The sequence below is a fragment of the Equus quagga genome, chromosome 15, assembly GCF_021613505.1.
Source record: "Equus quagga isolate Etosha38 chromosome 15, UCLA_HA_Equagga_1.0, whole genome shotgun sequence".
Taxonomy (NCBI): Eukaryota; Metazoa; Chordata; class Mammalia; order Perissodactyla; family Equidae; genus Equus; species Equus quagga.
Window position 1 is genome coordinate 57,424,583 of NC_060281.1, and position 22,883 is coordinate 57,447,465.

General features: G+C 51.4%; 1 protein-coding gene and 1 long non-coding RNA gene across 2 annotated transcripts; both read left to right on the forward strand.

The window, feature by feature from the left end:
• Window positions 1–1,839: 1,839 nt before the first annotated feature.
• NRN1 (neuritin 1) lies at window positions 1,840–10,806 on the forward strand. Its single transcript, XM_046640504.1, has 3 exons — window positions 1,840–2,084; window positions 6,350–6,494; window positions 9,630–10,806. The coding sequence occupies exons 1-3, from the start codon at window positions 2,030–2,032 to the stop codon at window positions 9,856–9,858; spliced, it is 429 nt and encodes a 142-aa protein (XP_046496460.1). The 5' UTR covers window positions 1,840–2,029; the 3' UTR covers window positions 9,859–10,806.
• Window positions 10,807–11,143: 337 nt separating this feature from the next.
• On the forward strand, window positions 11,144–17,217 carry LOC124226875 (uncharacterized). The gene is made up of 4 exons (XR_006885390.1): window positions 11,144–11,479; window positions 14,092–14,338; window positions 14,648–14,863; window positions 15,547–17,217. It is a non-coding gene; the product is annotated as an uncharacterized LOC124226875 (long non-coding RNA).
• The last annotated feature ends 5,666 nt before the right edge of the window (window positions 17,218–22,883 follow it).

Below are 22,883 nucleotides of genomic sequence, written 5' to 3' on the forward strand. Positions count from 1 at the left end.
TTTCCAGGAGTCTCTGAGCTAAGGGAAAGGAAATACCCGAGGCTGCCACAAAGGCCCTGAACGCTGGAGAGGCGAGGCCCCGTGCCGCCCCACCCACCGGCCTAGTGACGTCACCGGGGTGGGGCTACGTGGCTCCGCCTCCGGACCGTGGGCCCCGGGCCCCCGCCTCCTGGTCTGCGGCTTCCGTGGGCCGCGGGGAAGGGGCCGACCGGTGCAGGCGCTGCACGTCACAAAGTGCTGCAGTCAGTACCCCCGCGCCCCCCCTCAGCCCGTCACTCTCCACAGCCTGTCCCACCCCGCCTTGATTTACCCCTTTATCTCCTTTTCTCTGTCTATGCATCTCCTAAGGGCTGGATGACTGTGAGGACCCAGAGATGGACGCGCAGGTGGCACGTTGCATGGAGAAGTGAATTCCCTTCGATAGCTCCTTAATCCCGTTTGCAATTCTACTGCTTATCTAATACCTTGATGTTTTCTCGTGTATTTTTGGAAGCTTTGGGGTAGTCGTTTTCTTTTTTTTCATCTTCAAGTTGACCAATGCCTTCTTTAGCATTTGATTAAAGAAGCTAGGATTTAGGCTTCTTTTGGTGCAGAAGAAGGGAAGGAAACCAAAGCCAAGCGGCGTTTAGAAAGGAAATGGCCCTGTTTATTTTTCATTCTTAACTCAAGCTGTCGTCAATAGCACCTTGCACAGAGCTCAGACTCAGCTGCAAAAGCACTTCGTTGCAGAGTAGGCTGCGTCTACACAATGTTTGTGCCCGAGCATCAAAGGACAGTGCAGGTGTATGTGGGTCTGGGTGTGCGTGCGCCTACGTGATGTACGTGTGTATGAGTTTGTACGTGTGTACAGCCCAACAAACAACCCCAAAAGGCGCATCTGGATCAGAAAGAAGCCGCATACTAGCGATTGCCTCGGAAATTTCCTAAAGCTCTGTTAGTAAATCTCTAGTATCTGAAAATTGTCTTTGCAAAGTCTCCTTCCTCCATAGTCTCCCCGCCCCCCAAAACAGGTGTCGCTGTGTCTCAGGAAGCGGCCTGGGGCCCGCGCGGGCATCGGAGGTGGTGAAATTCACAGAGGGCACCCGGTGTATATATCAGGGGCCACCCGTGTGCAGACCAAACCCCCGAGGCCTGGGCGTGTGCGCGCACTCGCGCGCAGTGTGTGCGGGCGGGCGCGGGGGGCTCTCGACTCGGCTTGCAGGGGTGCGCGTGTGTGTGCGTGAGTGTGTGCTCACGCGCTCCAGGCTGAGCCTAGAGCTCAGCTGCCGGGTTGGAGAAAAAGAGGGTAGGCGAGTGCAGGGGGCAGGCGGCCGGCCGAGGGGAGATGTGGAATTAATAGAGCTGATTTAGCTGTTTTTCCCTCTCCCGCTCTCGCTCCTTTAAACCCCACTGCATCGTAGAGAGGGGACTGGATTCGCTGCTGAGCTGGTGGAGGAGGGGGAGCAGGTTGCAACAATCGAGTGGGCGCGCCAGGACTCCCCGGCTCCAGGCAGGGAGGGGAGAGGGAGCCCCTGTTCTGCGCAGGGAGGGGGCGGGGTTGGGGGGCCCCGGGAACTGCGAGGAGGCGGGGGTGGCCGCGGGGATGGGCAAGTGGCCACCCCCGTGAGCCGAGATTTCGTTCGGATCGCATATTAATTGGAGATATCTGATTAATTCCAGCTTCTGATGACTATAAATGGCGATTCTCTACCAAGGTGTCTATATTTTTTAAAAAAATCATTCCGTGTCATCCCCCACGTCAGGCCTGCTCGTGGGCGTGAGGCTGTACTTCCTCCGCCCCCTCCTAATGGAGTGAACCATTCCCAGCTCTTCCCCCCTCGCTCTCTCAGCCTCTCTCTCTCTCTTTCTCTCTCTCTCCTCTCTCTCTCCTTCGCTCCCTCTCTTTCTCTCCTCCCTCTGCGTTCCCCGTGCATAAAGTCTCCGTTGCTCCTGGAACTTGTTGGCAATGCATATTTTTCAGCTTTCCCCCGCGTTCTCTAAACTAACTATTTAAAGGTCTGCGGTCGCAAATGGTTTGACTAAACGTAGGATGGGACTTAAGTTGAACGGCAGATATATTTCACTGATCCTCGCGGTGCAAATAGGTAAGTGGCCTCCCGGCCGGGCACACAGCGGGCTGCAGGCGGCAGCCGGCCCGGTCCGAGGCGCCAAGGGGGGCCGACTAGCCCCGGGCCGCCCAGGGGTGCGGAGAAGCCGGCAAACCCCCGAGGGTGGGGGCATCGGCTCCTAGGGACTGCGCGTCCCGAGTTGTTTTTTCTAAAAAAAGAGACTCCAAACGTTCGCCAGGAAATGTGTGCGGCCGGCCGTTTTCAGGAGAGGCTTTCCCCCCTTTTTGTCAAAGCGCACGTCCATTTTTGCTTCCCTCTCTCGGGTTAGACCGGGTTTAATGCGCTCTGGGACAAGGCATAGGTCCCTGAGATACTGCAAGATATTATTTTGAAGGGTCGAAAGGTGAATGCAGGAACAAGATGGCTAGGCAGCTGGAACTGGAAAGTTTATGTGCAGAAAGCAAATACATTCCGGGGCTCAGAGGCTGCATTTAGAACTTTGTCATTCTCCCGTTCCCCCTACCCCCCATATCCTAGCCGCAGCGTTTGCACCGAGCACCGCAGACCCGGCCGGGGGCAAATGGAGAAGGATAAGGAGCTCCAGAGTACATCTCTTAGTATACTTATGATGGAAGAGGTTGAAGGCAGACAAGTATACGTGGATATGATTTTCTATGCACGTTTGCTTGTTCTTTCCGCAAAGGCATCTGTATTTTATATACAGGAAAAGGTTAAGAAATGTTTGCGATATGTCATGTCAGGTGTTTGTTATTTTTGTTTGTTTGGGGTTGATTATGGACGGATTTATTTAGTGTCCATTTTATGTTAAGGAATGTTGAGTCCTAGTTAGACTGTCGTGGAGCTTCTAAAAGTTCTCATTTTTCCAACCAGACTGAGGAAGATGTTATGGGAGGGAGCACTAGAAAACCCCTTCTCTGGTGCAGGTCAGAGCATTAATTAACTGGCCTAAAAGTGAAAGTGAAGCAGATTATTAATAGAATGGACAAGAGAGAAAATAGAAACTCTTCAAACGCTTTGCTGGCGAGGGAGTTAATTATTGCCTCCTATCATTTGAGGCTGTAGCGTTCTTTGCAGACAAATCCTTGCAGTGGCGTGGGGCTGCTTTAGGGAATTGGTTTGGGGCAAGAGATGAAATGCATAACATTTTTCTTCATGAGAAATGTGGAGGAACCAGGGTTTGGAGTTATTTATACATTAAAATGGATTATTTGCCTTGGGTTTTTAATGCATTTGACATGATTTTAAGTATCTTATTTTTTTTCTTTTGTATGAACATTATAGGGATTTTAGAGTGTGTGGATGCAGGATGTTGGCATTTTCCTTTAATTCTAAGAAATGGCTTGATGTTTTGAATCTGCTTGTTTTGAATCTTTGGTATTAGTGCAAAGAGCTGCAATAAATAAAGAGCATTTTTCTAATTGCAGCAAATTTCTTAAATGTTGGGAATAAGTGGATGTGACATTTTGCAATTAGCCTGGAAATTTTTAGAGAGCAAGAGATGGCAGTTACTTTTGATAGGGCTTTTAATCGGAGAAGGTTTGAGGCTCTGGTTTGCGGTGGGAAGTAGCCTTACTTTGGAGGGGTAAAAACAGCGATGGTGCATGCGGGATACTCCTGGAACATATTAACCTCGGCCCGAAAATGACCATTTGTTGGCTGTGGAATTGAAATTGAGCATATTTGTTCCCGAATGTCTGCCCTTTCCCGCACCACAGCCTAGATCTTTATTAATTCATGGCTGGGAGCTGTCCCAAATCATTGACATTTGGCAAGAAAAGTGGGGGTTGGGGAGGGACAGGGTGGTGAACTCAAATGAAGACACGGCGGGAGGAAGTTGGGAATGAATGAGAGGTCGAACGAATGAATGAACGGATGGAAATGGCACAAGACGCGGACGTCGGAGTGGACAGGGACGCAGCCCCGGCCACCCGCCTGAGCCTCGCTCAAGTCGGGTCCAGGGAGGACAGGGAGGTCGTGCGGGCTGCGACCTGCCCGGATGCGTGAGCCTGCAAAACACGTCCCGCAAGCTCCCGGTCTCCCCGAGCCAACTAGAAACTAAGGAGTCATAGTTGCAAAAAACAGAAATTTTCACGACTTCTTATTTTACACACGCACACACTCACACATGCGCGGTGTGGAGAGTCTTCTCCAGCAGCTCCTGGAAAGATAACGTGACAGGAGCGCTTCTCGCCCCCGGCGAGCCCCAATTCCCCTTTAAAAACATGTCAATGCATCTTAGGGGCTACTTTTTCGCCACTGAATCTTGGGGGTGGACGTGAGGGGTAAGGAGAGACAGGGAGCTGGGGGGAAGGATTGAGTGTGTTTTATTTCGTTTCTTCTCTGCAAAGCTGCATTTGAGGTATGCGTTATATAGGACGACGTGTAGCGTTCATTTCATTGTGACCGCGTTCTAGTAGAACGAAGATTCGTTTATTGGTTTATTCTGTCTCAGTGTTCTCGGATATTATAGTTGCAAGGGCTTTCAATATTTTGCGTAGAGGGGACCGGGAGATTTATGAAGGTTTATGTATCCGCCGGAGCCGCCGGAGCCGAGGTCGCAGTTAACCTTAGTTCCTTCCCCAGTGCTTCCCGTTCCGGATTAGAAAGCGCAAGGCCCGCCTTGTTCTTCCTGCAGCAATTTGCAAACGGTGCGCTCTCGGAGGCTGCTGCAGGTTCGGTGACCTTCCCCCTTGTCTGTGTCTGGCCCGGCTCTCGGTTCTTAGAGACCAGCGGCTGGGGGGGCGGAGGGGGGCCGGTAAGGCTCTCCACAGAGACATTCACATACAAGCCGCCGCCGTGGCCAGAACTCTTCCCAGGAAGGGGCCGGAGCTCGGGGCCTTAGGCGCTGGAGATCGGTCTCGATTTTGAGAAGATTCGCCCCTTCCCTCCCCTCCCCTCGCCCCAACAGCGCAGATCTGCGCTTCTCGCGCGTCCTCCTGGCGCCCGGTGTGCTTTTGGCCGCTCGCCACGGAGCCTTTAGCCCGGTTCGTTGGCCTTGGGGTGGAGAGCAATGGCCACGGCAGTGCGCCCACGGCCTGGAGCCTGTCTCTCGGGTCCGGCGCTGCGGGGTTTGGCCGACCTGAGGCCAGGAGGGAGGACCTCGGTGCGATCTGGGTTTCCTTCTCCTCCTTCCTCCTTCTTAACTTCCTCCTCCTCCATCACCTCCACCTTCACCTCCACCTCCTCCTCCACCTCCTGTTACCACCCCCCCCCCCCCCCCCCCCCCTCCCCTTCCCCCCCCCCCCCCCCATGCTATCCCGGCCTGCTCTCTAGAGGAAACCCCAGCAAGAGGCCAAGAGCCCCAGGCGGCAGCCACCTGGGCCCTGAGCCTCAAGGGTAAGGCCTGGAGCGGAAAGGTCTTACCCTGCTGCTGGCGGGAGTGGTGGCCAGTTTTTCGGGGATTTAAGGGCGTATAGGGAGCTGAGCCGGGGGCAGAGACTGAGGAAAGCCGGGGGCACGAGGCTCACGGATTTGTCTTTCGAGGAGGTGACCCTGGGCACCCGCGCAGACACAGCCGTGACCCTGTAGGGCCCTGGCTGCCCTGGACCAACTGTCGCCCCTTCCTAGTCGCCGGACGCTCTGTCTCCCGTGGGGCGGGGAAGGTGTATGCGATAATCTCCCTTGGAACACAGGCTCCACGGTAGGCAGTCGGTTTTATGATGAAACGATCCATTTCAGTGCTGCTGGTGGCTTCCAGAGACTTTATTAATTTATGCGTTCAGCACTAAGGACCAGGCTCCGAGCCTGAGGCTTTTTAGCGATGTGGCATTAGGTTCAGCTGCGTGCCCCACGCTTTGCCGCCTCCCTACCCCTTTCTCACCCCCGCACTCTTCTGCTGAGACTCCCTCTGTCACCTCAGAAATGGAAGATTGCACTGCTAGAGCCTTGACATGCTTGCCGGGAAAGTGTTGGGAAACCAAAGAGGGAGTGAGGAGAAAGAGAGAAATAAAAGATGGGAGAGGTGAGAAGAGGGGGCGATGAAACAGAAAAAGATACAGAGCGAGATGCGGGAAGGAGCTGCAGAAAGGAATGGACTCGCCTACCCCGCACCCACCCCAGCTCTCGCACGCCGACAGTCTGCAGAAGACGCGTAGTTGGGTGCAAGTCAGTCTTTCTTGGGCCACATCTTCCATTCACCTTTAACACTGGCGCGCCTCGAGACTGGGCTCTAGTGGAAACCGCTCGTTGGGACAGAGCCACGCCAAGTCCGGGGCGGGCTGGCAGCGGGGCTGCAGGGTGGGGTCGCGGCGCTGCTGACCGGTGTGCCCTCCTCCCCGCAGCGTACCTGGTGCAGGCCGTGAGAGCAGCGGGCAAGTGCGATGCGGTCTTTAAGGGCTTTTCGGACTGTTTGCTCAAGCTGGGCGACAGCATGGCCAACTACCCGCAGGGCCTGGACGACAAGACGAACATCAAGACCGTGTGCACGTAAGTCTTCTCTGGCCTGCTAGGTTTCTGTTCTGGGGGTCGCTGCTGAGGTGCGGGAGCTCCTCGCCTCCCGACCTGCGCTCTGTACTCCGTGCCAGCGCGAAAGGGCGCATTCTCCGCTTCTGCCTCCCACCCTCAGGCCTTGGCAGGGGCCTGCACTGCCCGAGGGGACTGTATGGCCTGACATGGGCAGAGGAGGATTCCTCCTCCGGCAGCCCAGCCCCAGCCCTCCACAGCCTCACTCCACACACAGAGACTCACGCATTCAAAGCGCTGGAACCCAGGGTGAGGGCCCCCGGGAGAGCTGCCACCAGTTCCTCGCTCTGTTTGAGGCAGCCTTCATCATCCTTTCCCTCCGAGTGAGTGAGTGGCCTGCCGAGTACTCTCCGAAGAACAGTTAGTTTTGGTTTGAGGAGCGTTTTAAGTAATTCTGGGTTTGCCTAAAAGGAAAGTCACTTGCCGATTTTGTCCATTTCTCTTGATAAAATTCCCCTCCAGGACACACCACGAAAACTAGGGTGTGGGCAAAGGAGCATGGGTGCCTCTTCCTCTTTCTAGGAGAGAGGCTGAAAGAATATTTTGTTTTGTTCCAATGACTTTGCCCAAGAAGAGCATGTCCTTGGCGACCAGTGACCATCTTTGCTGAGTTTTTAGCGATTGCCAGGGTTTAGGGTAGCCACCCTCCTTGCTTCCCACCCCTCTTCCTGCAACTACATGGCATCCCCAGGACAGGGCAGCAAAGGGCCCCAGGAGGGCCTGGAGGAGTTCATGGCCAAGCCACTGGCATTTTCCAGAGCTTGGCTGGAAAGTGCTGCTTCCATTAGCAAATGAGGTAACTAGCAGAGCCCTACTGTGGTGGCCAGTAACACTTTAGCTGCTGCAGACCTTAGAAATACCTCCACGATTTGCAACACACACAAACACACACACACTTGTATTTTTCATAAACAGTTGTAACCCCTCCCACCATAATGGCGCTTCCGTAAAGCCAAGGCAAGAGGTGTGCCTCCTTCCCCAAAGGGTGGAGTGACCACGTTCTGCACCATCCTTTTCATACTGGGAAGTCTTTCCTCTCTCCCTAATTTCTGGGATGTTTATTTGTTTAAATGATGAGTAAATGGGAGTCAGTTTTGCTACACACTTTTCCTGGTGTCCACCAGGAGCCACAGCAGCTAAGTGGCGGGTACGTTCCCATCAGGAAAGGGACAAAAGGCTGGGTCCGGGATGCATACCCACCTACTTTAATTCCAAATGTCTGATGATAGGTAAGAATGTATCTATAATGCTGGACAAAAGGTTAAATATAGATCAGCTCCCAAATCCTCCATCATTTGCTGGAACTTGGTTATTTGAAGCTATTTTAATTTTTTAGCAGGCCTTTGGTCTTGGAAAATAGAAATGAGGAGGGGTCCTTCCAGAGGTCACAGGCCACAGCTGGATGCTGGTCGTTCAACACCCTGCTGAAGCCACCTCTTTCTCAGTTCCACATGAATATCTGTCCTTTTCCACCCTGTCCCTCTTCCAGAAGGTCCTGTCCCCATCTGGGCATGCATAAAGGAGAGTTGTAGACATTCTCTGGGAGGTGCAATTTCTCAGAGAGCTGTCCCTCAGCCTCTTGGTTTCTCTCAATCTCACTATTTATTACAAATTGAGGAACTTGGAAGCCGTGCGACCCAGGTCCCCGAGTCTTCACAAACTGGAGATTCACAGAGGTCATTAGAAAACAGCCAGAGCTCCAGGCAACCCAACAAGCATTTATGACTTATACTAGTAGCCAGAAGATGGGGTAGGAGTGGAAACAAGAATAAATCAAACATGGTGCTTGCCTTCAACATGCTTACAGTCCAGGCTAGCAAGCACAAGGGAGAGAGAGGAGAAAATACAACCAAATTTCCTGGAGGTGAGTTGCTGGTGACCTGGCGCTAAGGGCCCCGGTGAGGCGGGATCCAGCCCAGAGTTACCGAGACTCACAGATCGACCCAGCACCGAAAGGAGACAGCGCCCCAGGAATCGATCACGGGTTGGAATTATATTTAGTCGCGGGATCTATTTTGGGTTGTCAGAAGAAAAGGGGACAATAAAAAAGGACAGGTTGGATGAAGGTTGTGGGGGCGGGGCTAGGATCTGAGCCCAGGAGAAGGAAGCGGCTGAGGAAGGCGTGGGGCTCAAGAGGCGGGCCGGTAGGACAGGAGAGGGATCCCTCAAAGGCTGGCAGCGGTGGGCACCTCGCCAGCCCAGGAGTCCCGGCCTGGGGGCTGGGCACTACGCCCGAAGGTCGTGGCGGGTAAGGTTCAAGGGGTCCAAGCCTGCGAAGAAGGCTCTGGAGGAGGAGGAGAGAGCGGACCAAACATGTAGGCCAGGAGCACTGGGGTTGGCAAAAGCAGGGGAAGGCTACAGAGCTGGCCCCAGGGGCTCGGGCACTAACATTCCCCGACCCCGAGGAGGGGAGAGGCAGCAGGAGGCTCTGGACCGAATCTGAGTCGGGGGACTGCGCGGAGCAAGGCGACGGGCCGCGGAAGACCGAGGCAAGTGGGCAGGAGGAAGAGGAAGCGAAGAACTGAACAGAGGAAAACCGAGGGGAGAGAACAGGAGGAAGACAAAGGAGGGAAGAGGAAAGAAAGGGAAAATAAGAACTGGAAACAAAAGGAAGGGAGGGGCAGACGGAGGGCGACGGCGGCGAGAGAGTTCCGCAGCGAGGAGAGGGGGGTAGCCCGAAGGGGCGAGGGGGAGGAGAACGTGAGAAGGCTGGAGGGGAGGGCCATGCTGGGAGCAAGCAACCCATCTCACAAGCTAAGAGGCATTAATGGGCGGCAGCTTGCAAGGCTTAGCACTGTTTTCCTAGCCTCCCCCGAGGAGGACGAGCAATCTGTTTGCGCAGGCCGAGGTGCCAGCGCGGCGCAGCGGGTGCAGCCCGGCTCCCGGCTGCCGGGAAGAGAAACCAGACCCGGAAAGGGGCGGCCCCTGCCCTGGGACGGCGGCTTCCAGGGTGGGCCGGGTGCGGCCTGGGGCTGGGGAGGTGGAGAGGAGGAGGGAGGTGCGCGAGGCGGAGACCCGGGAGGCGAGGGGGCGCAGGCCCGGGTCCTCCCCGAGCCCCAAGTGAACCTGCTTCTTCCGTTTTGTTCTGTTCCTCGCCAGATACTGGGAGGATTTCCACAGCTGCACGGTCACAGCCCTTACGGATTGCCAGGAAGGGGCGAAAGATATGTGGGATAAACTGAGAAAAGAATCCAAAAACCTCAACATCCAAGGCAGCTTATTCGAACTCTGCGGCAGCGGCAACGGGGCGGCGGGGTCCCTGCTCCCGGCGCTCCCCGTGCTCCTGGTGTCTCTCTCGGCAGCTTTAGCGGCCTGGCTTTCCTTCTGAGCGCGGGGCCGGCTCCCCCCGCGCGCCCACCCACACTCACTCCATGCTCCCGGAAATCGAGAGGAAGATCCATTCGTTCTTTGGGGACGTTGTGATTCTCTGTGATGCTGAAAACACTCATATAGGATTGTGGGAAATCCTGATTCTCTTTTTGATTTCGTTTGATTTCTTGTGTTTTATTTACCAAATGTTACCAATCAGTGAGCAAGCAAGCACAGCCAAAATCGGACCTCAGCTTTAGTCCGTCTTCACATAAAAATAAGAAAACGGCAAACGCACCCCATTTTTTTAATTTTTTTTTTTTGGCACAAGAATCTCAGGAATGGCCCTGGGCCACCTACTATATTAATCATGTTAATACATGACCAATGATGGGCTCCTCCTAATAGGAAAGAGAGGAGAGGAGAAGGCCAGGGGAATGAATTCAAGAGAGATGTCCACGAGGGAGGCATATGGTGAATAATTCACGCTCACGTCTTTCTTCCACAGTATCTTGTTTTGATCATTTCCACTGCACATTTCTCCTCGAGAAAAGTGAAAAGACAGATTGTTGGCTTTGTGTTTAACGATAGGAGGGAAGAGAGGAAAAGGATGGAGGGAACCTCGGGTTACAGGCTGCCAGAAGAAATGCTGCTAACGTCACTGAGAGGTTAAGCTTTACCTGCTGTTGTCGATGCATCTTTCCAAGTCCACGGCCTTTATTTTCCCTCTTGTTTTACGTGTTACACATACAGTAATACCTGAATATCCAACGGTATAGATCACAAGGGGGGGGGATGTTAAATGTTAACCTAAAATATAGCTAAAAAAAGATTTTGACATAAAAGAGCCTTGATTTTAAAAAAAAGAGAGAGATGTAATTTAAAAAGTTTATTATAAATTAAATTCAGCAAAAAAAGATTTGCTACAAAGTATAGAGAAGTATAAAATAAAAGTTATTGTTTGAAATGGGGGTGTCGTGTGTTTTCTGCCCGAGCCCGCTTTCCTGGCCGAGTTCTCAGGGAGGAGAACTCCTGAAGCGGCACATGACGCCAGGTGATAAATTCGCCTGTTCACAAGCCACTGGATTACCCACCATCTTCAAGCAGACTCTGCTGAGCTGGGACACTTTGCTACTTCCCTGAAATTCTGTTTACTTAGAGAAGAAAAAGAGGAAGTTCTTTTTAAATAAGTTAATTAAAAAGCGGAGATCTTTTCTCAGTGAGGTTTGGGGGAATTGGGCTTGCGAGCAGCTGAGAAAACACACGCAGACCGACTGCCAGAGGCCGGCCTGCAGCCCCCGCCCCAGGCGGGTCGAGCCCTAACCACGATTCGCCTTTTCCTCTGTGGTGGCCGGAGGCAGCTTGCGAAGGAACCGCCATTAAGGGCTCCAGCAGAGGGGCAGAGAGGCTGTGGTCCCTGGCAGGGATCAGGTGAATCCTTTCATAATTAATAAGACAGCTCAGCTGAAATGGCGAGGAGACGGGGCCCTATTGATCTGGCAGTCGAGCTGCTTCCACCTCTCCTATTTATAGGCTCCGCATGGCCTCACGGAGGAGTAAACATTCGAGAGTAAACACGAGCGGAAGAGGCCGGGGTCCAAGCTGCAGAACTGGAGCCGGCTGGGGAGGGAGAACCGAACGTACGTCTCTGGGATCAATGAAATCGATATCTGATTTCCTGGAGAAGGCGAGGGTGGGAGGGAGCTGTGGGGCCCCCGGGCTGGGGGGTGGGGGGTGGAGGACCGTTGGAGGGAGGCCGAGGGGCTGCGGCGGGTGCCTGCGCGGGGGAGCCTTCTGGCCGGCGCCTGGAGGAGAAGTGGGGGCTCTGAAATGCAATGTGTAAACAATCGCTAGAGTAACAGTTCATAAATCAAACCCGGTAGGTCGCAGCCAAATCTGCATTCCCCCCACGGATTGAATTCCGGCAACACATGCGTCCCTGCGCCCCGAGCGCTGGAAGCTGCCGGGATTCTTAATGGCAGCATATATTACCGGGGCCAGTTCACGCAGGCGCCGCGCCGGCCGCCCCAGGGAATAGTTCCCCCGGCCACCCCGCTACCCAGCCCCGTCCGCCGTCGGTCCCGGATTCTCAGTCTAAACCAGACGAGACGCTCGCCGCCCGCGCGGAGTGGGCACCGCGGGAACGCTAGTTGTTTTGGAAAATAGAGTTTGGTTTTGATCCCTTCGTTTCAATGGTTATTTTCGGTCTAAGTATAAATAGGACAATTCCAACCTGAGCCCAACCCCTGGAATTCAAATTAAAATGTCTGAGCCTACTTTAAATACGAATCTATTTAATGAGAGGAAGGAGAACGAGGAGGAGGAGGGAGGGTCTTCTCCTGTCATTTTTGCCTTGACAGCGCGCCGCCTCCTATCGATCTTTCCCTCCGCAAATTGGGGGTGAACCAGCGCGCACAACTGGGCCCCCTGCTTGCCGAAAGAAAACGCACGCGTCGCTCTCCCCAGGCTTTGAGGGGAGGGAGACCCCGCGACACGCGGAGGACGCTCCCCCTCCCCCCGCCGCTTCGCGGGCTTCCACCTAGAAATCAAACCTCCTTCCAAATTTAGAAGAAGGCGAGACTGAGGGAGGGGACAGAGGCGACGAAGGGGGGGGCGGGATTGTGGACTGGGAACTAGGGCCCGTCTGCTCCCCCAATAGGGTTCTTCTCAAAGACCCGCGTGCTGCTGCGGCTGCAACTGCCTCCTAGGTGGGGCCGCCGCAGAGGCAGGGCGCCCCACCGCCGGTCCTTCTGCGCCCCCACTCTGTCTTGTCCCAGGTTGCGCCGGGGAGTCTCGAGAAAGCTTGGTGCCGGGTTTAGAGCTCCCTCGCCCTGTTCTAGGCCGGGGACCACGCTCACGTGCACTTGGGGAGAGCCCCAGGAACGCCAGGCCGCGAATCTTGGAAACGCGGGTTGCCACATCTGGCTCTTCAGCGAACCTTTCTTCTGGTTGTGGTGATTGTTTAGATTATTATCGCGCTGTCTTCGACTATAATTTGGTGTTTAATCATGACGACATCTCCATATGTTAGTTGATATTGTTTTTAAGCAGCAACGCAGTAAGCCCTGTTCCCAGCTCGGTGAGCTTAATATTAACCAAGGTGAGCATCCCCATCGCTGAGCTGCGGGGACATAGTGGGTGTCAGACACCAAGGAGAGCATCTTACTTACCTCCACCTCACACAGCAGCGTCTCCAGCTCTGTGCGCGGCCCGCGGCTTTCCACTTTGTCCACTCGCGCTGGCTTGGGGCCCTTGAGGACATGTTGGGATTCAGGAAAGACCCTCCTTCACTCTATCCCCTGCCCAAGTAGATTCAAGACACAGAAGTTCACTGAGTGTAATGTTTGGTTATCCCCGTGAAAATGTCAGGCCAATTCCAACTCCAGAGCACCAGGCCCAGCCGAGGAACTCCAGAGCCCTTGGGAGGCGGAATTAGAGAGGAGGAGGAGAATGACATGGGAAGTGGGCGGCGTGGAGAAAGATGGGGAAAACAGATCCAGAAGTAGAGCTGGAGATGGTAGAGGTGTGGAGGAGAGAGAGAAAATACAATGAAATCAGGACTTATGTTCATTCGGGACTTTCAGAGAAGCAGATGTGCACAAGACCACCCCGCAGATTCTCTCTCTGCGGATTCAGAGATCCTTTCGCTCCCGCCCGAGAACCTCAAGAGCCGGGGCCACGGGAGTCGTGGAGCTGTGGGGCTGGGCAGGCCTAACCCGAGCTGGGGGAGCGCCAGCTTCCAGCCCTCGCCCGGAGTCCCGCCCCCGGGGAAATCGAGAGGGCGAGATGGAGCCCTTCCCCTTCCCCCATTCCCGAAAGTCCCTCAAATACCGGCAGAGCTGCTTCTGGAAAGGTCTTCAACCATTCTCTCCCTCTCCCCATCCCCTGCACACCCAAGGCTTGGGGATCTGGCAGCGCCAGGCTGGGCGCGGGTGGTCCTGGAGGGGTCCTCTCTCTGGAACAGTCTACCACCCTTTCCCTTGGGCCCGGAGGGAAGGATCGTTGTCCCACTGCTCCTTCCTCCCGAACACCTGCCAAAGAAAATCAAAGCATCAAAAAAGCGTTGCTTCCCTTGCGCCTCGCCTGTGTCCTGAAAATGAAGTGGGGCGGGGCAGGGGCAAGCACCGTGAGCTCTAGCTATGCGGCTGGAAGGCGACACTGGGTTCACCGCCCTCCAGCCCCGCCTCCCCCACCACCCAGGTCAGGGCGTCAGGGAACTTTGTAATGCTGTAGTTTGTGTGTTTTCCCCAAGGAGAGGAACAGCATCTCCTAGGGGCCCTTCCTTGAGGTTGGGGCCGGAGCAGCCCCGAAACCGAACACCCGAATAAGGAAACCGTGCCAGCCCCGCCCATCCCGGCTTCGACAATCTCCCCACTCCAGCCCCACCGGGCGAGCAGGAATGTAACATTCCTGTCCAGATTCTTGCCCTGGAAGGACATCCCCTTTAGAGTGAGCACTCAGGAGCCAGAAGACCTCCATTACCAGCTGCGTAACCATGGGTGAGTTACTTAACCCCTCTGAGCCTCAGTTCCCTCCTCTGTGAAATGGGGATAGTCATACCTACGCCGTAGGAGTGTACTTTGTATCAAATGAGATAACCCAGGCAAAGCACTTTTGCGCATTATGCTGCTTACCTAATGGTACCTGTTACTATTTTTGTTTCCTCCTGCCTCCATACAGGCTTAATCCGATAAGTCTCCCAGAACTCTTCAAAATAACGTCGTCGCGTAGAGAACCTCATTTCGACCTTTAATACTTTGGGGCAGTTTTTCTTTCTAATCCAGCAGCTTAAATATCTCTCGCTGCAGGCCACGCGCTCCACCCCGCTGGCCTGCTCAGATCTCAGAGGATGCTCTGGATAAGCTCCTTGAATCATGCTCGACGGTGACTGCGCCCCCAGACCCTACCTCACCCAACCTGGATCGAGAGCCTGGGCCAGACCCCCGGCTTTCACTGCCTGCGAACCCCCACCTCGAGTCCCTGGGTTCTCCCAGCACTAACCGATTCCTCCTGGAGCTTCCCAGGTAGCTTCCCTGCCTCCTCCCCTCCCCCACAGCCATTCATATTAAATTACTCTCCCAAAAGAGAAAAAAAAGTAACGTTTATTGAATCCAGCAAAGCAATACAATGATACATAGAGCGAAAAAAATTAACCCGCCCTGCGCTAACTAACGTTAATAGAGTGACGTGTATCCTTCCACTCCTTCTCCGTGCTCGTACCTATATGACATAGACCCGTTTGGAGGATTGGGTTTTTGTTTGTTTTTATAAAATTATGATGTATTTTTCTTTTCTACCAAATCCTTCAAGATAAATAGCTAAACAAATAACTGCTTCGTTTAAATAGTTACACAATATTTCTTACAAGGCCATACTACAATTTATTTCATTTTCCACCTATTGACGGACATGTAGGTTTTCCCAGTTTTTTGCTGTCCTACAAATATTGTTGTAATAAGTATTCCTGTTCAAACAACATTATGTAGTAGTATTTTTATTTTTTCAATAGAATAGATTATCCCCAAAGTTGGATTACTGGCAGAAAGGTACGTACAGATGGATGATATTTTTTTAAATGTGTATGTGCTTTTAATTTGAAAAAAAAACAGAAAGTGTTGGATTACTTTCCCCAACTGTGTAAAGTGCCGGTTTCTCTTCATCCTCGTCTACACTGTGTGTTAACACTTTATTGTTTTTGTCAACCCAGTAGGTAGCCTGGCTGCTCTCTGGAAGGTGCCTTTCCGGCACCTGCATTGGTTCTCGGGGCCAAGATCGCTACCACAGCGCCCCGCCCTCCCGACTGGCGGGGAAGGGCGGGCTAGACTTTGGATCTCCCTCTGCCGGGCAGCGGCAAGGACAGCGCAAGCAGCGACTTTTATGCAAAGTCAGGTGTAATTAGTTCTGGAAAACCTTGACTCTCGCTCCTTAATCTAATCCACACGCCTGGGGGAGCCAGGGCCTGGGTGCTGCGGGGGCGCTGAGTGAGTGACCGTGGGCGAGCGGAGATGGGGCTCCGTTGCCAGTCCCCCCCGACCGCCACCACCGCCACCGCCACTTCCATCCGGGAGCTCCCTGCAGCCACAATGGCTCTGCTCCTGAGTCAGTACCAAGGCGACGACCCCCTGGCCTGAGAAGGAAGGAAGGAGGCAGCAAAGGAAAAGAAAATCGCACCTTGATGGAAGGGCAGCGAAGGTGACAGCTGAGCTTTTGTTTTCCCTGCCCAGGGAGACCAAGAGGCTTCCACAGGTGGCACCAACTCAGGGAGCCAGGAGGAGGACGGAACCATCTGTGCGGGACTCGGTGCACAGAGACTGATTATACTACTCTCTCCCTTCTTTCTCCCCCTCCCCCTCTTTGCTCTGCCTAACTTTTTAAAAGGTTAACTTACCTTTATTGAGCGCTTACTACATGCTAGACATCATACTAAAGCTTCTGAACATCATCTCATTTCCTGCGCTCATTTCTGTAGATTGTATTATCCTCATTACAGATGAGAAAAGGTGTAGAGAGAGGATAGAAACCTACCCCTAGCAGCAGGTGGTAAGAGGCCCAGCTGAAATGTGAGCACGAATCTGTTTCAGGAATCTGTTTTAAGACTTCACTTTGCTTGTTCTGTTACTATTTGGAGCCAAAAGAGAGACAGCACAAGTTAAAAAAGACAACAAAGAAACTCAGGTCCTATGGTGGGCAGAATAATGGCCTCACAAGATGTCATGTTCTAACCCCCGGAAACTGCAAATATGTCAGTTATAGGGCAAAAGGGAGTTAAGGCTGCAGGTGGAATTAGGATGCTAATGGGCTGACTGTAAAATAAGATTATTCTGGATCACCCCTGAGGGCCCAGTGTAATGACAAGAGTCCTTAGAAGTGGAAGAGGGAGGCAGAAGAGAGAGGTCCGAGTCAGGGGATGTGAGAAGGGCTGGACCCACTTCTTTGGCTTTGAAGATGGAGCAAAGAGTCCACAAGCCAAGGAATTCAGGCAGCCTCTAGAAACTGGTAAAGGCGAGGAAACCAGATTCTTCCCTGGAGCCTTCAGAAAGGAACGGCCCAGCCATTTCAGCCCAGTGAAGCTCGTGTCAGACTTCTGACCTACAGCACTAACTCGAAGATAAGAAATTTGCATTGTTTAAGCCACCAAGTTTGTAGCAACTTGTTACAGTTGCAAATAGAAAAATAATACAAACCCTTATTATGGCTGAGGGCTACATTACAGATACTCAGAGAGCCAGGATCTTCAGGAAGTTTGTTGAGTCTGCTCAGGGCCCTTCTTTGAGTGTCGTGTCGTGTGTGTGTGTGTGTGTGTGTGTGTGTGTGTGTGTGTGTGTGTAGGGAGGGTGTGGGCAGCTTCATTTCAGCCTGGGGCGGCTCCACATGTGGAGAAAGAGGACATTAGGGAATAAATTTCAAAGGGCAAACAAACGAAAAACTGTGTTGATGTTTTACAACATGTTGGCATAGAACTTTTCTCGTTATTTTCTCCATTTTTTTGTGTCCCTTTTAACTGCAAGAGCCTCTCGTTTGCTTCCTTTCCCTCCGCTAGTTTAATAGACGTGCAGGCAAGGCCCTCAGTTCTGTACCAGCCACAGGCCTGCTCTGATGTGAGAAGTTCAACACCACGGTGATGATGGTTTGATGGTACATTCATGAAATCTATCACCAAGTAGATATTCTCTTGATGAGTCACAGCCACTAATGTTAGCTCCAGACCTCATCACCAGGAAGAATCAAGCGTTGGGTTGCTTTTTAATGGTGGTGGTGTTTGCAACTTCCCACACCACCCAGAGCACAGGAGGCAGTGGGTGGAGTCTCTGTGCGACACCTGGGATGAGTTACTTGCTATGGGTGTCCTAGGAAGGGTGGTGGGAAGCGAAACACAGGAAAAAGCCAAGCCAGGCTGACCACAGGCGGCGCTGCCATCCACGTGCAGAGAAACTCCTCGGAATAGTCCGAGCCTGCGCAGGAGGAGAAGCGAGGACAGGACGCACTGCTCTGTCTGGGTTAATCAAGTCACAAATTGCTTTGTTTACATTAAGACGCCACCCTAGGAGTCTCTTCTTGATTAAGTAAGAAGCAAGACCAAGCAAGCAAGCTGGCAGGAGGCCTGGCAGGGGTCATCAGCTTCAGCCTGACTGGCGCCGGAGTTGCCGCGGATCCCGCACCCAGGCCCACCTCAGTCTTCCCATTTCCGCAGAGGGTCTGCTGAGCTTTGGGGAGTGACTGTGCAAAATGGCTCTAGGACCCTCGTAGTTTTCTGGTGACTGCCTCAGGCTTTCACCTGAAACATGTTGAGTTGTGCTATCCGTTATGCAGAGAGAGAAACCTCAAACAAAGTGGTTCATTTAACTCTGGCCAAACACAAATTCTTCAAAACAGGCAACTCTGATGGGGATAAAGAGCATCAGGGCATGTGGGAGGCACAATCATCAATGCCAAGTCCAGAGCTGTGACAACCAGGCCGGGGTACCGGCCAGGACTCCCTGAGGCTTTCTATTTGCTGAGCGTGTGGGGTGGTCATGTTCGGTGGCACACACTACCGCCTCTTACAGAGCAGCCTCTGAGCTGTGTATTTTCCTGTGTAACCATCTTCTGCCCTCTTTCTGCACTATTTTCTGCTCTTTTGAACAGAATGAGGGGGCAAACTGCATCTCCTCCATTGCTCAGTCCATGGGATTTGTTGTATATTTGTTTCCTCTTTCCGAATAGCCCTTGGCACTTTGATAGATAGCAGAGAAAATTGGCTCTGCCCAAATCTTTATTTTCAGGAGTTGTTATATATTCAAATCCAAAATATATTCATGTATACCCACTTACACAGATAGTCATAATTCCATATTCTCTAATTCATATATACTCTCTCTAGGACACGCAGATACACACAGACGCTCGCTCGCTCTCTCTCAGACACACACACACACACACACATGCACTGCCCTTGGGGCCTGACCTTGTTCCCTCTGATTTGCTCTTAGATCTTGCCTCTTATCTACTCAATCGTCTTTGCTATCTTGTGTTTCATTCTCCGAATTCTGCTTCCCCTCAGCTTACAAACACACTCAAATCTCTTGGAGCCCAGAAGGTAACCGCCTTCCCTTGCTCTCCCTGCACTGCCAACCCGTTTCTCCATCAGGCTCCTGGAGCAGCCGCGCAGCCCAAGGGAGACACTCGGTAGATTTGGAAGAACATGTGAATGAAGTTTTCTCCTTCCCTTCTCTGCTGGCTTCTCCTCCCTGCCCCAGCTCTGGCCTCCGGGGCCCCTGCAGATCATGTTCCCCCACCCACTGCAGACACTCCACTCTCTTTGGTCTCCTCCATTTTCCCTGTTTGTATTTTACCACATACAAATTATTTTATGTATTCTATTTCAAAATTTACCAAGAATCTACACTGACTGTAGGAAAATTAGCAACTGCAGGTAATCCAAAAGGGAAGAATTACAATAGCTGTAACTTCTCCAACCAGTGATATGCATTTTGGTCTTGGTGTCTCTTACGTTAATTCTCTCCTTTCTACATGGGTGTGATCATGTCATTTCCCTTCTCAAGAAGCTTCACTTCCTTCCCATTGTTGAATCATTGCGGAGTGATTCAGGCTCCCTGCTCGGCACTGAAGACTCATCAGCACCTGGTCCCACTCATCTTGCCAGACTCCTCCCATCCGCAGCCCTCCACACCCCCCACCATACCCTGCGGCCAGATGGAATGCCTTGCCCCGCCTTGAACTGACGCATCCTCTCCCCTATTCCACACCTTTGCTCACTTAGTTCTTCCAGTCTAAAATACATCACACCTCCGTCCACCCCCTTCCCTCCACCTGTGGACATCTTACTCCTTCTTCAAGACTCTGTTCAGGCTCAACTTTTCATGAAGCCTTCTCGGACTCGCTATTCAGAATTATTGGGTTGCCCCTCTATTGCCCTTTATTCTTAATTTTGTATTATAATTAGCTGTTTGCTGGTCTGTTTTGTCTTTAAACAATAAGTTCCTCGAGGTCAGGGACTGTGTCTCATTAATCTTTGAATCTCCTACAATACCTAGTACTATGCCTGGCACAGATGTTTATGGAATAAAGAACATTTCCAGCCCCTCTTGCCTGATGCATATGTAGTTGTACATTCTAATTTTGAAAAGATAAAGAAAGATATCTCTGAGGCCAACCTCTTCTTTGGGCTGTGTCTTGTTATTGCCTTTTCTCCATCAGAAACTCTCCCCTGGCAGCCTAGATGTTTATCCCTGGGAGAGTGGAGGTACAAAATTGTTGGATGCAAGCCATGGAGTACCTTCCAGTGGTTAGAAGCAAAGGGATAGATACACCCATAGCAATGCAGATAAAAGGGAAGGAATGAATGATCACTAAAACAAGAGGGTGGAAAGAGAAAAGCAGCAACTCCTCCTTGGCATATCCATTCCATGCCTCTCAAAACAACTTACTCAACATTTCATTAGCTTGCTATATTTTTTCATAGGCTACAGGGAAACCTGGAAGACTCCTGTTCCTCTCTTCAGTCCCTCCTTCTCATTCAAGGAACTCTTGAAATTGATAACTTTCCTTCTCCCTTGTCTGAAGAAGAGAATTTTCCATGCCTCATCTTCACTCATATTATGCTCTTATCACCTCAGGTGTATGTAAAGACTCTGCATGTGGTAGCCATGACTCCTTGGTCTATATGCCTATGTGTAGTCACTTTGCACAACAAACCAGGGCTGGCCCTGTGTGACCAACAGAATAAGAATGAAATAATGATGTATGACTTCCAAGGCTATATCATAAAAGGTATTGCACCTTCCTCCTTGGTCTCTTGCATTACTTTCTTTGGGAGAAGCAGTCGCCATGCCACGAGGACACTTAAGCAGCCCTTTGTAGAAGCCCACATAGAAAGGAACTGAGCCCTCCTACCAAAAGCCAGCACTGACTTGCCAGCCACATGAGTGAGCCACCTTGAAAAGTAGATCCTCTAGCCACTGTCAAAGCTTCAGATGGCTGCAGGCCGAGCTGATGTCTGACTGCAACTGCATGGAGACCCCGAGCCGGACCACCTAGCCAAGCTGCTCTCAAACTCCTTATTCACAGACACCATTAAAGATAGTAAATCATTATTGTTGTGAAGCCACTGTTTGAGGAGATTTGTTATACAGCAACAGATAGCTAATAAAATGCATCTGGTATTTTCTTTCATTTTATTCTTCAGTGTTTGTTCATTTGTCCGTATGTCCACATGAATTTTGATAGGTTTTGTTTGTGAGACCCAAAAAAGAAAGGACTGTATCTATTTAACTATTTTTTGGTGAATAGCAAAAATACTTTGAGGGGGTTGTTGAATATCTAAATACTTTAAACAGTGATTCCTCTCAACCGTGAATCAGCAGCCATGAAGTGGTTTGGGACCATGTCAATAAGTGTCCAAACAAGAAAACAGTCTAGGTATTTCAAACGGAGGTAACAATACAAGGGATTGGTTAAAATGTGTTAGAAAGGCCGGAAGAGGAAAAAGAAGTAATGATACCCAAAGACAGTAGGAAACTACTTCAATGCTTACATCTGAAGGAACAAAAGAGAAAATGACATTACCCAGAGCCCACGGCCACTGTGACCCTGATGCTGGTGTTGCACAGCTGGAGACACTTCAGAAGTTGGAGGGGAAGAGTTTGTCTCAACTTTCCTCCCACCTTCCAGTCTCCTGCCAGAGCCTCCCATAGACAGAGACTACCAAGAAGCAGTAGGCAAAGGTGTCAGGGAAATGTAGTTTTCAAGCTTCCTGCCCTGGCAATAGAGAAAAGATACAGATAGGGCAACTGAGGAGCTGAGGGCCAATGGACGTTATTTGTCACTGGGAGCAATAACAGGGATAATGGAAATAAAGGCGTATGTATTTGGTGAGGCTCTACTCAAAGATAAAATGTCCAGCATATAGTAGTTGTTTGTGATTAGAGGAAGTCAAAGAAATTCAGACGTTCCCACATTCATCTTCCAAGACCTATTCAGTAATGATAGGTTCAAAAATCTAAATTCTTCAAAAGAGCTGCCACACCAAAGCCCTTTTTGTTAATTGTAGAAGAGCATATCTAATCAGAAGAGCTAACACATTGAGCATAATGTGCGCCAACTGCTTTTCAATCGTTAACTCATTTAGCTCCCACGCATCTCCATGAAGTCGGTCCTGTTGTGATCCATTTTACAGGTAAGCAAACTCAATCCTGTAGGAATTAAGTTATATAGAGGGTGACGAGTGGTGTCAGAGTCCCAGTATGGAAGCCTGGCTTCAGAGGTCATATGCTCGACCACTCCACTGCACTGTCCCTCGTGCTTTCAACACCTTGCCTGAAATGTGGGGGCTACTTGTCGCTGGGCATACTATGCCCAAAGTATTCAAAGAGATTAATAATACCAAAGGGAATAGAGGACTAAAGCCTGTAGAAACCCAACCCCTGAGCTATGGGGCTAACTTTTGACTCAGCTTGTCCAAATGTTGACCCTACCATAGTGAGACCCATTAATTATTTTAGAATTAGAAAGGCCATGGTTATTGAATCTGGGGCTCTTTGAAAAAGACTTCTTAATCCGGAAACATCCAACCCAAATATGGAGGAGGGTTAATAACCAGTACCCAGGAAGGGCCTGTGAAATGGAGAGCCACATGCTTGGGCAGTGATGAAATTTCATGCAGAACACTAAAACTGGGATGCTGTTTCCTGTCAGCCTGTACACATGCAAAAACCTGAAGCTGATCATTTCAACAAGCTTGCCCCAATTCTTCCCTCTCGATAGAGAGGCAGAGAGGAGGAAGAGTTTGGTACTTCAGAAATTTCATTCCAGGATCTATGACAACTTTAATTTTTCATGTTTTGGGGATTTATCTTCTTGTTTTTTTTTTTTTTTGAGGAAGATTAGCCCTCAGAGAACTGCTGCCTATCCTCCTCTTTTTGCTGAGGAAGACTGATCCTGAGCTAACATCCATGCCCATCTTCCTCTACTTTATACGTGGGATGCCTACCACAGCATGGCATGCCAAGCAGTGTCATGTCTGCACCCGGGATTTTAACTGGCGAA

Coding starts and splice junctions, on each gene's coding strand:
- NRN1 (XM_046640504.1), top strand. CDS start 2,030: ATGGGACTTAAGTTGAACGGCAGATATATTTCACTGATCCTCGCGGTG. Junction 2,085..6,349: donor GATCCTCGCGGTGCAAATAG/GTAAGTGGCCTC, acceptor TCCTCCCCGCAG/CGTACCTGGTGCAGGCCGTG. Junction 6,495..9,629: donor AACATCAAGACCGTGTGCAC/GTAAGTCTTCTC, acceptor GTTCCTCGCCAG/ATACTGGGAGGATTTCCACA.